Source organism: Macaca fascicularis, chromosome 19 (assembly GCF_037993035.2).
Source record: "Macaca fascicularis isolate 582-1 chromosome 19, T2T-MFA8v1.1".
Lineage (NCBI taxonomy): Eukaryota > Metazoa > Chordata > Mammalia > Primates > Cercopithecidae > Macaca > Macaca fascicularis.
In genome coordinates this window covers 5272331-5288105 of record NC_088393.1, presented here as the reverse complement: position 1 = coordinate 5288105, position 15775 = coordinate 5272331, and the positions used below count along the sequence as shown (strand labels likewise).

The window sequence follows — 15775 nt, the reverse complement described above, 5'->3', positions numbered from 1 at the left end:
GTGTCTACTAAAAATACAAAAATTAGCTAGGTATGGTGGCAGGCGCCTGTAATCCCAGCTACTCGGGAGGCTGAGGCAGGAGAATCATTTGAACCCAGGGGGTGGAGGTTGCAGTGAGCCGAGATTGCACCACTGCACTCCAGCCTGGGTGACAGAGTCAGATGCTGTCTCAAAAAATAAATAAATAAATAAAAAGGAATAGGATATTCACCTGCTATGGTACGCAGGGCAAGTGATTTACCATATCTGAGCCTCAGCTTGCTCAGCTGTAAAATGGGGATCCTAGGGAAAGGGCAGGCCTGGCTTCTGGTTAGTTAAGGAGCAGATTAAGAAATAAAAAGAAGCTGGGTGCAATGGCTCACACCTGTAATCCCAGCAATTCGGGAGGCTGAGGTGGAAGGATCACTTGGGCCTTAGGGGTTCAAGACCAACCTGCTCAACACAGGGAGCTCTCATCTCTACAAAAAGTAAAAAAAAAAAAGTTAGCTGGGCGTGGTGGTGTGTGCCTGTGGTCCCAGCTACTCAGGAGGCTGAGGCGGGAGGATGACCTGAGCCTGGGAAGGCAAGGCTGCAGTGAGCTGTGATCACACCACTGCACTCTAGCCCTGGGCAACCGAGCAAGACCCAGTCTCAAAAATCGATAAATAATAATAATTAATGATAAGAAAAGTCATCAGCGACTTGGCCAAGGTCACTCAGCAGGGCCATGGGGGCTGTGATCGCATGGACCATCTCCATGGCAACAGCAGTGAGGGTGACAGGTGGACAAACTTGGTATAATAAAGTGTAATAGATCAGTCTTTTGCATCCAGCGTTCCCAGATTGCTATGGCAACCGCAGAGCACGGGGCTAGCCCAAGGAGAGGGCTAGGGAAGCCTGGAGCCACACCCCCTGGGCACGCCCCCGCACGGCCTCTCCCCATTGGTCAGTTCCGGAGGCCCCCACTCCGCAAGCCGATATAAGATGGGCGGGGCCGGTGAGCAGGGGGTGGAGACTTCAGCGTGGGGTCAGCGGAGACACCTGGGAGCTGAAGCCGCTCGCGCACAGGTGAGTGCCCTGAGGGCGGCGTCCAGGGGCGTCCCCCGGGCTCAGGAGAGGAGCTCCAGATAGGGTGGTTGGGCGAAGGTCTGGCGGCGTGGGACGGGTAAGACGGGCCAGAGCAGGTGGCTGGGACCCTTGGCCCAGTTGGCCCCAGCTCAGGACCCAGTTGGGCGAGGACCAGTCCTCAGAGGACGCGGGGTGCAACCGGAGGGATCGCAGGCGGCAAGTCGAACTCCCCCCTCTAACTCTAACTGGCTGCGTGACCTTGGGACCAGTGTGGACCTGTTGCGTGCCTCAGTTGCCCTGCCTGTCAAATGAGCTGTGAGTGGACTAGGACTCAGTAGCTATCACCTCCAGCCGTCCGGGGTGCTTGGGCAGTTCTGGGCCCAGGCAGGGGCTGCAGGGGTAGCAGGGACCTCCCCCATCTAACAAAACAGGAAACAGCCCAGAGAGGTGAAGGCGCTTGCCAAAAATCACACAGCAGGCCAGGTGCAGTGTCTCATGCCTGTAATCCCAGCACTTTGAGAGGCTGAGGCGGACGGATCACTTGAGCCCAGGAGTTTGAGACGTGCCTGGGCAACACGGTGAAACCCCGTTTCTACTAAAAATTAAAAAATTAACCGAGCATGGTGGCACGTGGGTAATCCCAGCTAACTGGGAGGCTGAGGCGGAGATTGCAGTGAGCTGAGATGGCGCCACTGCTCTCCAGCCTGGGCAAGAGAGAGATTCTGTCTTTAAAAAATAATAAATAGGCCGGGCGCGGTGGCTCAAGCCTGTAATCCCAGCACTTTGGGAGGCCGAGACGGGCGGATCACGAGGTCAGGAGATCGAGACCATCCTGGCTAACACAATGAAACCCCGTCTCTACTAAAAATACAAAAAAATTAGCCGGGCGAGGTGGCGGGCGCCTGTAGTCCCAGCTACTCGGGAGGCTGAGGCAGGAGAATGGCGTAAACCCGGGAGGCGGAGCTTGCAGTGAGCCGAGATAGCGCCACTGCACTCCAGCCTGGGCGACAGAGCGAGACTCCGTCTCAAAAAAAAAAAAAATAATAAAAAAAATAATAATAATAAATAAATAAATAAAAATAACACCGCAATTAATGGTAGCATTTGAACCCAGGTCTCTCTCACCTCAGAGACCATGCTTCAAGTCACTCCAGCAACCCCACCTTGCCAGAGGCTCATTATTAGACACCTTCTGTGTACAGAGCTCTGGACATGCATTGTCTGAACCCCGCAGAATGCCCCATTATTCAGATGAAGAAACTGAGGCCCCGAGAGGTTTATTTGACAGGATCTGACGCCTGGGCAGGTGCCCCCCCTTACTCAATCCTGCCCTGCAGGGTGACGCTGTTTGCAGCACGATGTCCGAAGAGGAGGCGGCTCACATCCCCAGACCCAGCGGCTCAGATTCCCAGACCCAGCAGGTGAGGGCTGCGCCTCCCATGGAGCGGGGACACAAGGAATTGTGTGGGACAGTCCCTTCTAGGAGCGTTTCAGGCCAGGTATCCCGCCCCACTCCTCTCCTTGCTGGGAAAACCTGACTCATAAAATATTTTGGTCCATGGAGGAGACGGTCTATTTCCTAGTGGGGGCTTAATGAGGCCCTGGGAGGGGAGTGTCTCAAAGACACCCAGCTGGCTTTTGTGGCCCCTACCCAACCCTTTCCCTCTCCTCTGATCCCTGGGTCTCCACCTGTATCCTTTTGTCTCCACGTCCACCATCATGGCGCCCTCAATAACAACAATAGTAAGAGCAGCAATCACTGTATCGGTTGCAAGAGTTCCATGTATATTGGCTCCTTGAATACTTCATCACAACCCTAGTAATGCATTTCGTAGATGGGGAAACCAAGGCACCGAATGGTTCAGTTCCTTGCCCAAGTTCACACAGCTTGGAGGCAGTTGAACCAGAAGTGAACAGAGGCCATTGTGCTCCAGGGGCGGTGCTCTGAACCCCCAAACTCTAACATCTCCTCCCTCGAGCAGACAGATCACAGTCGACCCTTTAACAACACGGGTTTGAACTGCACAGGTCAGGCTGGGCACGGTGGCTCACGCCTGTAATCCCAGCGCTTTGAGAGGCCAAACGGGCAGATCACCTGAGGTCAGGAGTTTGAGACCAGCCTGGCCAACATGGTGAAACCCTGTCTGTACTAAAAGTACGAGAATTAGCCGGGCATGGTGGCAGGTGCCACCTACTGTATTCCCAGCTACTCAGGAGCCTGAGGCAGGAGAATCGCTTGAACCCTGGAGACGGGGGTTGCAGTGAGCCGAGATCACGCCACTGCACTCCAGCCTGGGTAACAAGAACGAGACTCCATCTCAAAAAAAAAAAAAAAAAAAAAAAAGGTGGGGTGGTGGCTGCCTGTAATTCCAGCTAATTGGGAGGCTGAGGCAGGAGAATCTCTTGAACCCAGGAGACAGAAGTATGCAGACCTTTTCCAACCAAATGCAGATCAAAAAATACAGTATTTGGCCAGGTGCAGTGGTTCACGCCTATAATCCCAGCATATTAGGAGACTGAAGCGGGAGGATCACTTGAGCCAGGAGTTCAAGACCAGCATGGGTAACACAGCAAGACCCCATCTCTATAAAATAAAATAAAATTGGCCGGGCGCGGTGGCTCAAGCCTGTAATCCCAGCACTTTGGGAGGCCGAGACGGGCGGATCACGAGGTCAGGAGATCGAGACCATCCTGGCTAACACAGTGAAACCCCGTCTCTACTAAAAAATACAAAAAACTAGCCGGGCGAGGTGGTGGGCGCCTGTAGTCCCAGCTACTCGGGAGGCTGAGGCAGGAGAATGGCGTAAACCCGGGAGGCGGAGCTTGCAGTGAGCTGAGATCCGGCCACTGCACTCCAGCCTGGGCGACAGAGTAAGACTCCGTCTCAAAAAAAAATAATAATAAATAAAAATAAATAAAATTAGCTGGGCACAGTGGTGTGCACCTGTAATCACAGGTACCTGGAGACTGAGGTGGGAGGATTGCTTGAGCCTGGGAGGCTGAGGCTGCAGGGAGCCATGCTTGAATCATTGCCCTCCAGCCTGGGCAACAGAGCAGGACCTTGTCTCTATTGAAAACAAAAAAATTGTGACCAGGCGCCGTGGCTCAAGCCTGTAATCCCAGCACTTTGGGAGGCTGAGTTGGGTGGATCACCTGAGGTCAGGAGTTGGAGACCAGCCTGGCCAACATAGTGAAACCCTGTTTCTACTTTAAAAAAAAAAAAAAAAAAATTGGCTGGGCGCGGTGGCTCACACCTGTAATCCCAGCACTTTGGGAGGCCGAGGTGGGTGGATCACCTGAGGTTGGGAGTTTGAGACCAGCCTGACCAACGTGGAGAAACCCCATCTCTACTAAAAATACAAAAAAAAAAAAAAAAAAAAAAAAAAGCCAGATATGGTGGTGCATCCCTGTAATCCCAGCTCTTTGGGAGGCTGAGGCAGGAGAATCACTTGAACCCAGGAGGCGAAGGTTGCACTGAGCTGAGATCACACCATTGCACTCCAGCCTGGGCAATAAGAGCAAAACTCTGTCTTAAATAACAATAACAACAATAACAATTGCCAGGTGTGGTGGCGGGCGCCTGTAATCCCAGCTACTTGGGAGGCTGAGGCAGGAGAATCATTTGAATCCAGGAGGAGGAGGTTGCAGTGAGCTGAGATGGTGCCACTGTGCTCCAGCCTGGGTGACAAGAGTGAAACCCCATCTCAACAAAAGAAAACAAAATTGTAATGTTCTGTGTACACCATGGGAAGAGGAGCCTGTGAGTTAAGGAACCATGACATTCTCACATCCACATGTATCTTCACTGCCTCTACATGGTGGGGTGTTCAGTACTCTATCCTTCCACTCTCCCATCCCTTGTCCTGGCCTAGAGAGGGGAAGTAGGTTGAGGTATGGCTGGGGCCCCACTTCCCCCAGGGCCCCCCTGATGCCAGCCTTTCCCACAGAATGTGGTGCAGCGTGTGGTGGCTCTGCCCCTGGTCAGGGCCACGTGCACCGCGGTCTGCGATGCTTACAGCGCAGCCAAGGACAGGCACCCGCTGCTGGGCTCTGCCTGCCGCCTGGCTGAGAACTGCGTGTGCGGCCTGACCACCCGTGCCCTGGACCACGCCCAGCCGCTGCTCGAGCACCTGCAGCCCCAGCGTGAGTGCCCCAGCTCGTTTTCCCAGAACTGTGGCTTGTCCCCGTCCCATCCTCCTTGGTCTATCTGCATGACATTCCTGGGAGTCATCTTCAGCCTAGCCACCTGTCCCACTGCCATGCCGCCTCTCCTCAATCTCTGCACTTAAGTCCCTCTTTAATGTGATCACCAGCTGGGCATGGCGGTTCATGCCTATGATCCCAGTGCTTTGGGAGGCCGAGGCAGGAGGCCTCACTTGAGGCCAGGAATTCAAGACCAGCCAAGGCAACATAGTGAGATCCTGTATCTCAAAAAAAAAAAATTTTTTTTTTTAAATCTGGCTGGGTGTGGTGGCTCATGCCTGTAATCCCAGCACTTTGTGAGGCTGAGGTAGGCGGATCACGAGGTCAGGAGTTCAAGACCAGCCTGGCCAACATAGTGAAACCCCATCTCTACTAAAAATACAAAACTTAGCCAGGTGTGGTGGCAGGCACCTGTAATCCCAGGTCCTCGGGAGGCTGAGGCAGAAGAATTGTTTGAACCTGGGAGGCAGAGGTTGCAGTGAGCCAAGACTGCACCATTGCACTCCAGCCTGGGCAACAGAGTGAGACTCCATCTCAAAAAAAAATACATATATATATGTGTGTGTGTGTGTGTGTGTGTGTGTGTGTGTATATATATATATATAATCTGATCCCCTGCCAGGCATGGTGGCTCATGCCTGTAATCCCAGTACTTTAGGAGTCTGAGGCAGGCGGATCACTTGAGGTCAGGAGTTCGAGACCAGGCTGGCCAACATGGTGAAACCCCGTCTCTACTAAAAATATAAAACTTAGCCGAGTGTGGTGGCAGGCACCTGTAATCCCAGGTACTCAGGAGGCTGAGGCAGGAGAATTGTTTGAACCTGGGAGGCAGAGGTTGCAGTGAGCCAAGACTGCACCATTGCACTCCAGCCTGGGCAAGAGAGTGAGACTCCATCTCAAAAAAAAAAAAAAAAAAAAAAAAAAAAATATATATATATATATATATATATATGTGTGTGTGTGTGTGTGTGTGTGTGTGTATGTGTGTGTATATATATAAAATCTGATCCCCCGCCAGGCATGGTGGCTCATGCCTGTAATCCCAGTACTTTAGGAGTCTGAGGCAGGCGGATCACTTGAGGTCAGGAGTTCGAGACCAGGCTGGCCAACATGGTGAAACCCCATCTCTACTAAAAATACAAAAATTAGCCAGGCATGGTGGTGGGCGCCTGTAATCCCAGCTCCAACGGAGGCTGAGGCAGGAGAATCGCTTGAACCTGGGAGACGGGTCCCAGGGTCCAGTGGCAAGCCGAAATTGTGCCACTGCACTCCAGCCTGGGTGACATAGCTAGACTGTGTTTCAAAAATAAATAAATCTGATCTCCGGCCCTCTCCCCTTACCTGTTTACTGGTGGGGCCCCTCCTCTCTGTCCGTATTCCATCTGTCTCCCTGTTCCCCCTCGTTTGTTGGCCTGACGTGCCTTGGGTCCATTTGTCTCTCCAGGCCCCTTCCCCTCTGTGCCTGCCTCTGCCTGTCCTGAGCCCTGCAGCCTCCGCTCTGCAGTTCTCACATTTCTGTGGACCCCTGAGCCGATGACGGGGTGAGGGGGTGGGGGGGACTGTAGGACCCTTGGCCTATAGTCTGACCCATGAAGAAGGTCACCTGAGGGTCCCAGCCTAGCACCTCCTCAACTGCCTCTCAGCCAGATTCTGTGCCCTTGAGTCTGTCCGCTGGGCCATCTGAGCTGGGCACAGCTGCAAAGTCACCTTGGTGCTGGGAGAATAGGGTGGGTGGCAGAGCCCAGGCAGGAGAACAGAGGAGGCAGTGCCCAACCCAGTGGCATACCCACACCCTCAGGGCCCCCGGTCTCACCTAGGGAGGCAGCCAGGTCCCCCTGTGGTCTAAGCCTTCTCCACATCTCCCTCTGCTGGCGTCTGTCTCCAGGAGCCTCAGGTATCTGCTCCAGCGTCTTGGTGGCTTCTTGCTGTAAGGTCTCAGGAAGCCTGTGCCTCTCCTGGTGTGGGTCTCGTCTCCGTCATTCTGTGTGGTCTCTCCCTGTCTCTCCTGGTCTCCTTCCTTCTCTGTCTCTGCTTCTCTCTCTAGCATTCCCTCCCTCTACAGCTCTCACTGTGTCCCTATCTCCCTCTGCATCTCCCCGAGTCTCCTTGCCTCTCTCCCTCCCTTCAGTGGCCTCCGTGAACAGTTTCGCCTGCAGGGGCCTGGACAAGCTGGAGGAGAAGCTTCCCTTTCTGCAGAAACCTTCGGAGACGGTACCCCAGATAACTAGACATGGGGACCTCCAGTGGGGGCAGGCCAGAGTAGAGGTGGGAGGGAGGAAGGGATGGTGCCAGCCAGGCTTTTAGTTAACTCGAGAAAAAACAGCCAGGTTAAGATAACTGCAATATATATATACACACACACACACATATATACACACACATACATGTATATATAGTATACATGTACATATAGTATACATATACATATATTTATACATGTATATATGTATGTATATATATGCATATATAGGTATATGTGTGTATATATGTGTGTGTGTATATATATGTATTGCTAGTAAGGGCGGGTAACTGCCTCAACACCCTCTGAGGGAAGGGTTTCATCATCCCTTTTATAGGGGAAACTGAGGCACGGAGCCAGGAGGAAGTCCAGGGATCTTTGAGTCCCAGCCCCAGGGAACTAGGGTGGCAGAAATGGAGCTGGAGTCCCGCGGTGCCTGGAGTAGGGGGGGCCCTTCCTTCCAGGTGGTGACCTCGGCCAAGGACGCGGTGGCCAGCAGTGTCACGGGTGTGGTGGACCTGGCCCGGCGTGGCCGGCGCTGGAGCGTGGAGCTGAAGCGCTCTGTGAGCCATGCCATGGACGTTGTGCTGGAAAAATCAGAGGAGCTGGTGGATCACTTCCTGCCCATGACGGAGGAAGAGCTCGGTGAGGACGACACCCTCATCCCTAACCGCTGAGTCCTCCTGCCCAGTCCACATCCCCCTGTGATACAGATCAGAGAGGTCTGAGACTCACCCAAGGTCACACAGCAGATCAGGAAACACAGTACTTGAAACCAGGCCCGTCCTCCCTCCCAGTCACTTCCATGGTCTCCCAACCTGCATCCTGCCAGGAGTCAGAATACCCAGACCCTAAGGGCGTATAGGCCTTTTAGACTTGAGGTCCCAAACTGGTGGACCCCCAAATGCGCATGCAGTGTGTTTTAAATATTTTCATTCTTTGCATGCATTTAACAACCAGATTTTGCATTACATGTCCCAATTCTTGGCTTGTTTTGAAAAACTAGAGACACTCCCAGGCACGGTGACTCACGCCTGTAATCCCAGCACTTTGTGAGGCCAAGGCGGGCGGATCACGAGGTCAGGAGATCGAGACCAGCCTGGCCAACATAGTGAAACCACATCTCTACTAAAAATACAAAAAATTAGCTGGGTGTGTTGGTGGGTGCCTGTAATCCCAGTTACTTGGGAGGCTGAGGCAGGAGAATCACTTGAACCTAGGAAGCGGAGCTTGCAGTGAGTCAAGATGGCACCATTGTACTTCAGCCTGGGTGACAGACCAAGACTCCATCTCCAAAAAAAAAAAAAAAAAAAAAACCGCAGTGAGGCATTGATTAGGTACTTCTTGTGTGCCAGGCGCTCCTGAATTTTTTTTTTTTTTTTTTTTTGAGACAAAATTTCACTCTGTCACCCAGGCTGGAGTGCAGTATTGCGATCTCAGCTCACTACAACCTCTGCCTCCTGGTTTCAAGCGATTCTCCGGCCTCGGCCTCCTGATTAACTGGGATAACAGGCGTCCACCACTACACCCGGCTATTTTTGTGTATTTAGTAGAGATGCAGTTTCGCATGTTGACCAAACTCCTGACCTCAGGTGATCCGCTTGCCTTGACCTCCCAAAGTGCTGGGATTACAGGCGTGAGTCCACCACACCCAATCACCTTTTTTTTTTTTTTTTGAAATGGAGTCTCGCTCTGTCGCCCAGGCTGAAGTGCAGTGGTGTGATCTCGGCTCACTGCAGCTTCTGCCTCCGGGGTTCAAGTGATTCTCCTGCCTCATCTTCCTGGACAGCTGGGAATAGAGGTGCATACCACCACATCTGGCTGATTAAAAAAATTTTTTTTGTAGAGATGGGGTCTTGCTATGTTGGCCAGGCTGGTCTCCAACTCCTGGGCTCAAGTGATCCCCCTGCCTTGGCCTCCCAAAGTGCTGAGATTATAGGTGTGAGCCACTGTGCCTGGACTACGATATATTCTTTTTTATTTTCACCATGTCTTGTGTGGATTTTTTTTTTATTTTTTCATTCTTTTTTAAATTTTAATCTTTTTTGAGATGGGGTCTTGCTCTGTTACCTAGGCTACAGGGCAGTGGCGTGATCATAGCTCACTGCAGCCTTGAATTCCTGGGCTCATGTGATCCTCCTGCCTCAGCTTCTCAAGCAGCTGGGACTACAGGCACACGCCACACTGTGCCCGGCCCTGGCTAATTTCTGTATTTCTTTTCTAGAGATGGGGTCTTGCTATATTGCCTGAGCTGGTCTCAAAGTAATCCTCCCTAGGCTCAAGCAGTCCTCCTATCTCGGCCTCCCAAAGTGCTGGGATTACAGGTGCATGCCGCTGCACCCAACCTATATGTTTTAAAGGCTGCTTAACCCAGCACTTTGGGAGTCCGAGGCAGGCGGATCAGTTGAGCTCAGGAGTTCTAGAACAGCCTGGCCAACATGGTGAAACCCTACTAAAAAAACAAAACTTTAGTAGAGGTTTCACCTCTACTAAAAATACAAAACTTAATCGAGTGTGGAGGTGCACGCCTGTGGTCCCAGCTCCTTAGGAGGCTGAGGCAGGAGAATCGCTTGATCCTGGGAGGCGGAGGTTGCAGTGAGTTGGGATAGCGCCACTGCACTCCAGTCTGGGGGACAGAGCAAGACTCCATCTCAAAAAAAAAAAAAAAAAAAAAAACTTTGGGAGGCTGAGGCGGGCGGATCACGAGGTCAGGAGATCGAGACCATCCTGGCTAACACGGTGAAACCCCGTCTCTACTAAAAATACAAGAAAATTAGCCGGGCGAGGTGGCGGGCGCCTGTAGTCCCAGCTACTCGGGAGGCTGAGGCAGGAGAATGGCGTGAACCCGGGGCGGGGGGCGGGGGGAGGGAGGGCGGAGCTTGCAGTGAGCCGAGATCACGCCACTGCACTCCAGCCTGGGGCACAGAGCAAGACTCCATCTCAAAAAAAAAAAAAAAAAAAAAAAAAAGGTTAAGCAGTTTGGGGCCAACGTGCCTGGGTTCCAATCCAGATATGCTTCTTGCATCTTGCAGGATCTCACCTCTCCCTTGCCTCAGTTTTCCTCCTGTGTAAAACATGACCCACCATAGTGCCTACATCTTACAGCTTGGGGAAGACCAAATGGGTTGATGTCAGTCGAGGGGAACTGTGAATGTGGGAACCTGTGGCTTCTGTACCCAGAGGTGGGAGAGCAGAGGTGGAGAGGGGGTGGCCGTGCTGACCCCGCGCTGTCCCCGAATCCTGTCCTCCAGCGGCACTGGCGGCTGAGGCCGAGGGCCCGGAAGTGGGTTCGGTGGAGGATCAGAGGAGACAGCAGGGCTACTTTGTGCGCCTCGGCTCCCTGTCGGCGCGGATTCGCCACCTGGCCTACGAGCACTCTCTGGGGAAACTGAGGCAGAGCAAACACCGTGCCCAGGACACCCTGGCCCAGCTGCAGGAGACGCTGGAGCTGGTGAGAGCCCGCGACCCACCCCTGCTCCAGGATGCAGGCCAATCAGTATGGATTGAGCGCCAACTGAATACCGGATCCCGGGCTAGCCCGAAGCGGGAGGCGGAGCTGGGTGCAGCTGTCTCCAGCTGTGTGTATTCAGCGCTGGGGGACCCGGGCCTGGAGGAGCCCAGGGGTGTCATGACTCTGCCTGGGGAGTCGGGGAGGGGTTTTGTGGAAGAGGGGAAGGAGGAGCTGGAATTTAGAGCGAGTTAGGGTAGGTCAGAAGAGAACCTTCCTCTTCTGGTGCCCTCCTCATCAGAATCCTCCCATCCTCAGCGCGTCCCTCCCCACAGCAGCCACCAGAGGGCACCTGTGAGCCCCTGAGTCAGGTCCGTCTCTTCTCTGCCCACAGCCCTCTATGGCTCCCACCTGCCTTGGGGTCCAAGCCCAAGTCTTCCCCAGGGCCCTGCACAACCTGCCTCTGTCTCCTAAATGCTTACTGAGGCCAAATCATTGGTCCTGGACCCCACCCCCACCCCCAGATCCCTCAGCTCTGAAGACCACCATCTCTGTCCTTGCAGATAGACCACATGCAGTGTGGGGTGACCCCCACCACCCCGGCCTGCCCCGGGAAGGTGCACGAACTATGGGGGGAATGGGGCCAGTGCAATCCGAAGACCCGCCGCCGGAGCCAGGTGAGACTTTCAGGGTGCCAGGTGAGACCGCAGGAGTGCCAGGTGAGGTGGTGTCTGCCGCCAGGCCGTGGAGGAAGACGGGGAGTGACGGATTGCAGAGCAGCCCAGTGCTGTCGGGGACCCAGCTCAAGCTATCTCAAACCAAGTGCTGAGTCAGCTAGTCGAGGTGTCCATGGGGGGAAACTGAGGCAGGTTTAAGTCCCACTGTGTGTTTATTTTACTTATGTATGTATTTTGAGATGGAGTTTTATTGTTTCATTATTTATTTATTTTTGAGATGCAGGGAGGTGAGGGAAGAAGGGGTGCTGGCCCAGGCAGGCAGTTGTCCCTGGCTTCCCGCTCCTTCTCTCTTTCCCGCCCTCCACATTCTCTCCCTGATCCTATAGCCTAGAAACCATGTCTCCACCTTCCACTTTATTTATTTATTTATTTTTTGAGACGGAGTCTGGCTCTGTCGCCCAGGCTGGAGTGCAGTGGCCGGATCTCAGCTCACTGCAAGCTCCGCCTCCTGGGTTCACGCCATTCTCCTGCCTCAGCCTCCCGAGTAGCTGGGACTACAGGCGCCCGCCACCTCGCCCGGCTAGTTTTTTGTATTTTTTAGTAGAGACGGGGTTTCACTGGGTTAGCCAGGATGGTCTAGATCTCCTGACCTCGTGATCCGCCTGTCTCAGCCTCCCGAAGTGCTGGGATTACAGGCTTGAGCCACTGTGCCCAGCCCACTTGATTTTTATTTATTATTTATTTGAGATGGAGTCTCACTCTGTCACCCAGGCTGGAGTGCAGTGGCGCGATCTCAGCTCACTGCAACCTCCGCCTCCCGGGTTCAAGCGATTCTCCTGTCTTAGCCTCCTGAGTAGCTGGGACTACAGGCGACCATCACCACACTTGGCTAATTTTTGTATTTTTGGTAGACACGGGATTTTGCCATGTTGACCAGGCTAGTCTTGAACTCCTGACCTCAGGTGATCTGCCCGACTCGGCCACCCAAAGTGCTGGGATTACAGGTGTGAGCCACCGCGCCCAGCCCCATTGTGTGTTTATAAAGGAGACCAAGGCAGGGCTGGGTCACATTCTGTGTCTATGGGGGACAGTACTATGAGGTCTATGAGACAGGTTGACAGCCCCACTGTAGGTCCATCAGAGAAACTGAGGCAGGACAGCAGTCCTGGGCGTCCATAGGGGGAACTGAGGTCCCTGCCCCCTGCAGGCAGAGCTGGAGACGCTGGTGCTGTCCCGCAGCCTGACGCAGGAGCTGCAGGGCACGGTAGAGGCCCTGGAGTCCAGTGTGCGGGGCCTGCCCCCCAGCGCCCAGGAGAAGGTGGCTGAGGTGCGGCGCAGCGTGGACGCCCTGCAGACTGCCTTCGCTGATGCCCGCTGCTTCGGGGATGTGCCAGCAGCCGTGCTGGCCGAGGGCCGGGGTAGCGTGGCCCGTGCACACGCCTGCGTGGATGAGCTGCTGGAGCTGGTGGTGCAGGCCGTGCCGCTGCCCTGGCTGGTGGGACCCTTTGCACCCATCCTTGTGGAGCGACCCGAGCCCCTGCCTGACCTGGCGGACCAGGTGGATGAGGTCATCGGGGGCCCTGACCCCCGCTGGGCGCACCTGGACTGGCCGGCCCAGCAGAGAGCCTGGGAGGCCCAGCACAGGGATGGGAATGGTGATGGGGACGGGATGGGTGTCGCCGGGGACATCTGTGAGCAGGAACCCGAAACCCCCAGCTGCTCGGTCAAGCACACCCTGATGCCCGAGCTGGACTTCTGACCACATGGGCCAGTGGAGGCTGGGAGGAAAGGCCACCTACATGCCCAGATCCCTGCTGCCCCCTGGTGGCCACACGTAAGCATGAGGTCTTGGCCTTGACCCTTCTGTAGAATCAGACCCAACTCAGGATCCCTGACCACGTTTTTGGTATTAGACTCTCCCATTTTTTCCTTGCACACATGGACAAAGAGGCCCAGGGGGAGCAGGACCTCGAACCCAATTCAGGCCAGCTTGAGCCACGAGCTGGGTTCTTCACCTATGTCCTGCTCCCCGGCTCCATGAAGCTAATCCAAACCTCTCCAAGAGGCTGGGCACAGTGGCTGATGCCTCTAATCTCAGCACTTTGGGAGGCCGAGGTGGGTGGATCATCTGAGGTCAGGAGTTCGAGACCATCCTGGCCAACATGATGAAACCCCATCTGTATTTAAAAAAAAAAAAAAAAGGCGTGGTGGTGTGCACCTGTAAGTCCCAGCTACTTGTGAGGCTGAGGCAGGAGAATTGCTTGAACCCGAGAGGCGGGAGGTTGCAGTGCGCAGAGATTGCGCCACTGTACACCAGCCTGGGTGACAGAGCAAGACTCTATCTAAAAAATAATAATAGCCTCCCCAAGAAACAAACACACATTTTGCCCAATGCCTGCTGTTTGGGGCTTTGAAAAGTGAGCCCTGACTGGGTGTGGTGGCTGACGCCTGTAATCACAGCACTTTGGGAGGCCAAGGTGGGAGGACTGCTTGAGCCCAGGAGTTGGAGGCTACAGTCAGCCATGATCTGGCCCCTGCACTCTTGCCTGGGTGACAAAGCAAGACCTTATCTCATTTTAAAAAAAAATACTTTCCAGGGAAACACACCTTTTGCCCTATTTGGAACTTGGAAAAGGGAGTCCTCCTCCTCCCTCAGTTTTTACATCCTGGACTGGTGGGTTCCCTGAAGATGCCCGTGGGCTGTGCTGCTCAGCCTGCCACACCCGCTTGCTTTGCTGTTTGAGATTTGCCCCCAGAATAAAGGTCCTTTTTGATGTTGAAAGGCCCATGTGTGTTCCAGCCAGGGTGGGTCTCAATCCCAGGGGGCTGGGGGCCACGGAGGTGTGTCACCGCAGAGACGGAGAGGGAGGGGCTGTGTAGAGCCAGGGTTCAAGATCTGGAAGAATGGTGCTTCTCTGACCTGCCTGTCATCCTGTCTGGGATCCATCATTACTGCCCAGCCCACGTGGGGTAAGCATTGCAACTTAAAACTAGTTGGGCAGCCGGGCGCAGTGGCTCAAGCCTGTAATCCCAGCACTTTGGGAGGCCGAGACGGGCGGATCACGAGGTCAGGAGATCGAGACCATCCTGGCTAACGCGGTGAAACCCTGTCTCTACTAAAAAATACAAAAAACGGCCGGGCGCGGTGGCTCAAGCCTGTAATCCCAGCACTTTGGGAGGCCGAGATGGGTGGATCACGAGGTCAGGAGATCGAGACCATCCTGGCTAACACAGTGAAACCCCATCTCTACTAAAAAATACAAAAAACTAGCCGGGCGAGGTGGCGGGCGCCTGTAGTCCCAGCTACTCGGGAGGCTGAGGCAGGAGAATGGCGTGAACCCGGGAGGCGGAGCTTGCAGTGAGCTGAGATCCGGCCACTGCACTCCAGCCTGGGCGACAGAGCGAGACTCCGTCTCAAAAAAAAAAAAAAAAAAAAAAAAAAAAAACCCAAAAAACTAGCCGGGCAAAGTGGCGAGCGCCTGTAGTCCCAGCTACTCCGGAGGCTGAGGCAGGAGAATGGCGTTAACCCGGGAGGCGGAGCTTGCAGTGAGCTGAGATCCAGCCGCTGCACTCCAGCCTGGGCGACAGAGCGAGAGTCTGTTTCAAAAAAAAAAAAAAAAAAATTGTCGGGCATATGGCTCACACCTGTAATCCCAGCACTTTGGGAGGCTGAGGTGGGAGAATTGTATGAGCCCAGGAGTTTTGACACCAACCTGGGCAACATAGCGAGACCTTCTCTCTACAAAAAATTTTAAAAATAGGCATGGTGCGAACCTGTGCCCCAGCTACTCAGGAGGCTGAGGCAGCAGGATCCCTCGAACCCAGGATGTTGAAGCTGCAGTGAGCTTTGATTGGTAACCACTCCGCTCCAGTCTGGGCAACAGAGCGAGACCCTGTCTCTAAAAATAAACAAGAGCATCGCCCCTTCGGTCGCATGGAAGCTGTTCGCATCTTGGTCCAGGTGAATTTCGTGGAAATTGCAGGGAGCAGAACAGAAGGGGAAGGAGTCAGATGGGGCAGCTGTCTTCCCTCCTTCTGGTCCTGCAGGAGCTGGTCTTGCTGTGGTCTCTCCAGCTGCGCTGGTCAGGATGGGAAGACAGAGGCAGGGCAAGGGCCATGGGCTGGTCTCGGGGGTTCCCTCCTGTCCTCTGACCGCATTTC

General features: G+C 54.2%; 1 protein-coding gene across 2 annotated transcripts; it reads left to right on the top strand.

The window, feature by feature from the left end:
* The first annotated feature begins 985 nt into the window (after positions 1-985).
* On the top strand, positions 986-14396 carry PLIN5 (perilipin 5). Of its 2 annotated transcripts, none has more exons than XM_005587575.4 (8): positions 986-1047; positions 2385-2468; positions 4995-5190; positions 7379-7461; positions 7954-8134; positions 10741-10940; positions 11501-11614; positions 12822-14396. In XM_005587575.4, exons 2-8 carry the CDS (start codon positions 2406-2408, stop codon positions 13371-13373), a joined length of 1389 nt encoding a protein of 462 aa, XP_005587632.3. In that variant the 5' UTR covers positions 986-1047; positions 2385-2405; the 3' UTR covers positions 13374-14396. The 2 variants fall into 2 exon arrangements, with proteins under 2 accessions (XP_005587632.3, XP_005587633.3); XM_005587576.4 differs by having other exon boundaries at positions 986-1362.
* Positions 14397-15775: the final 1379 nt, after the last annotated feature.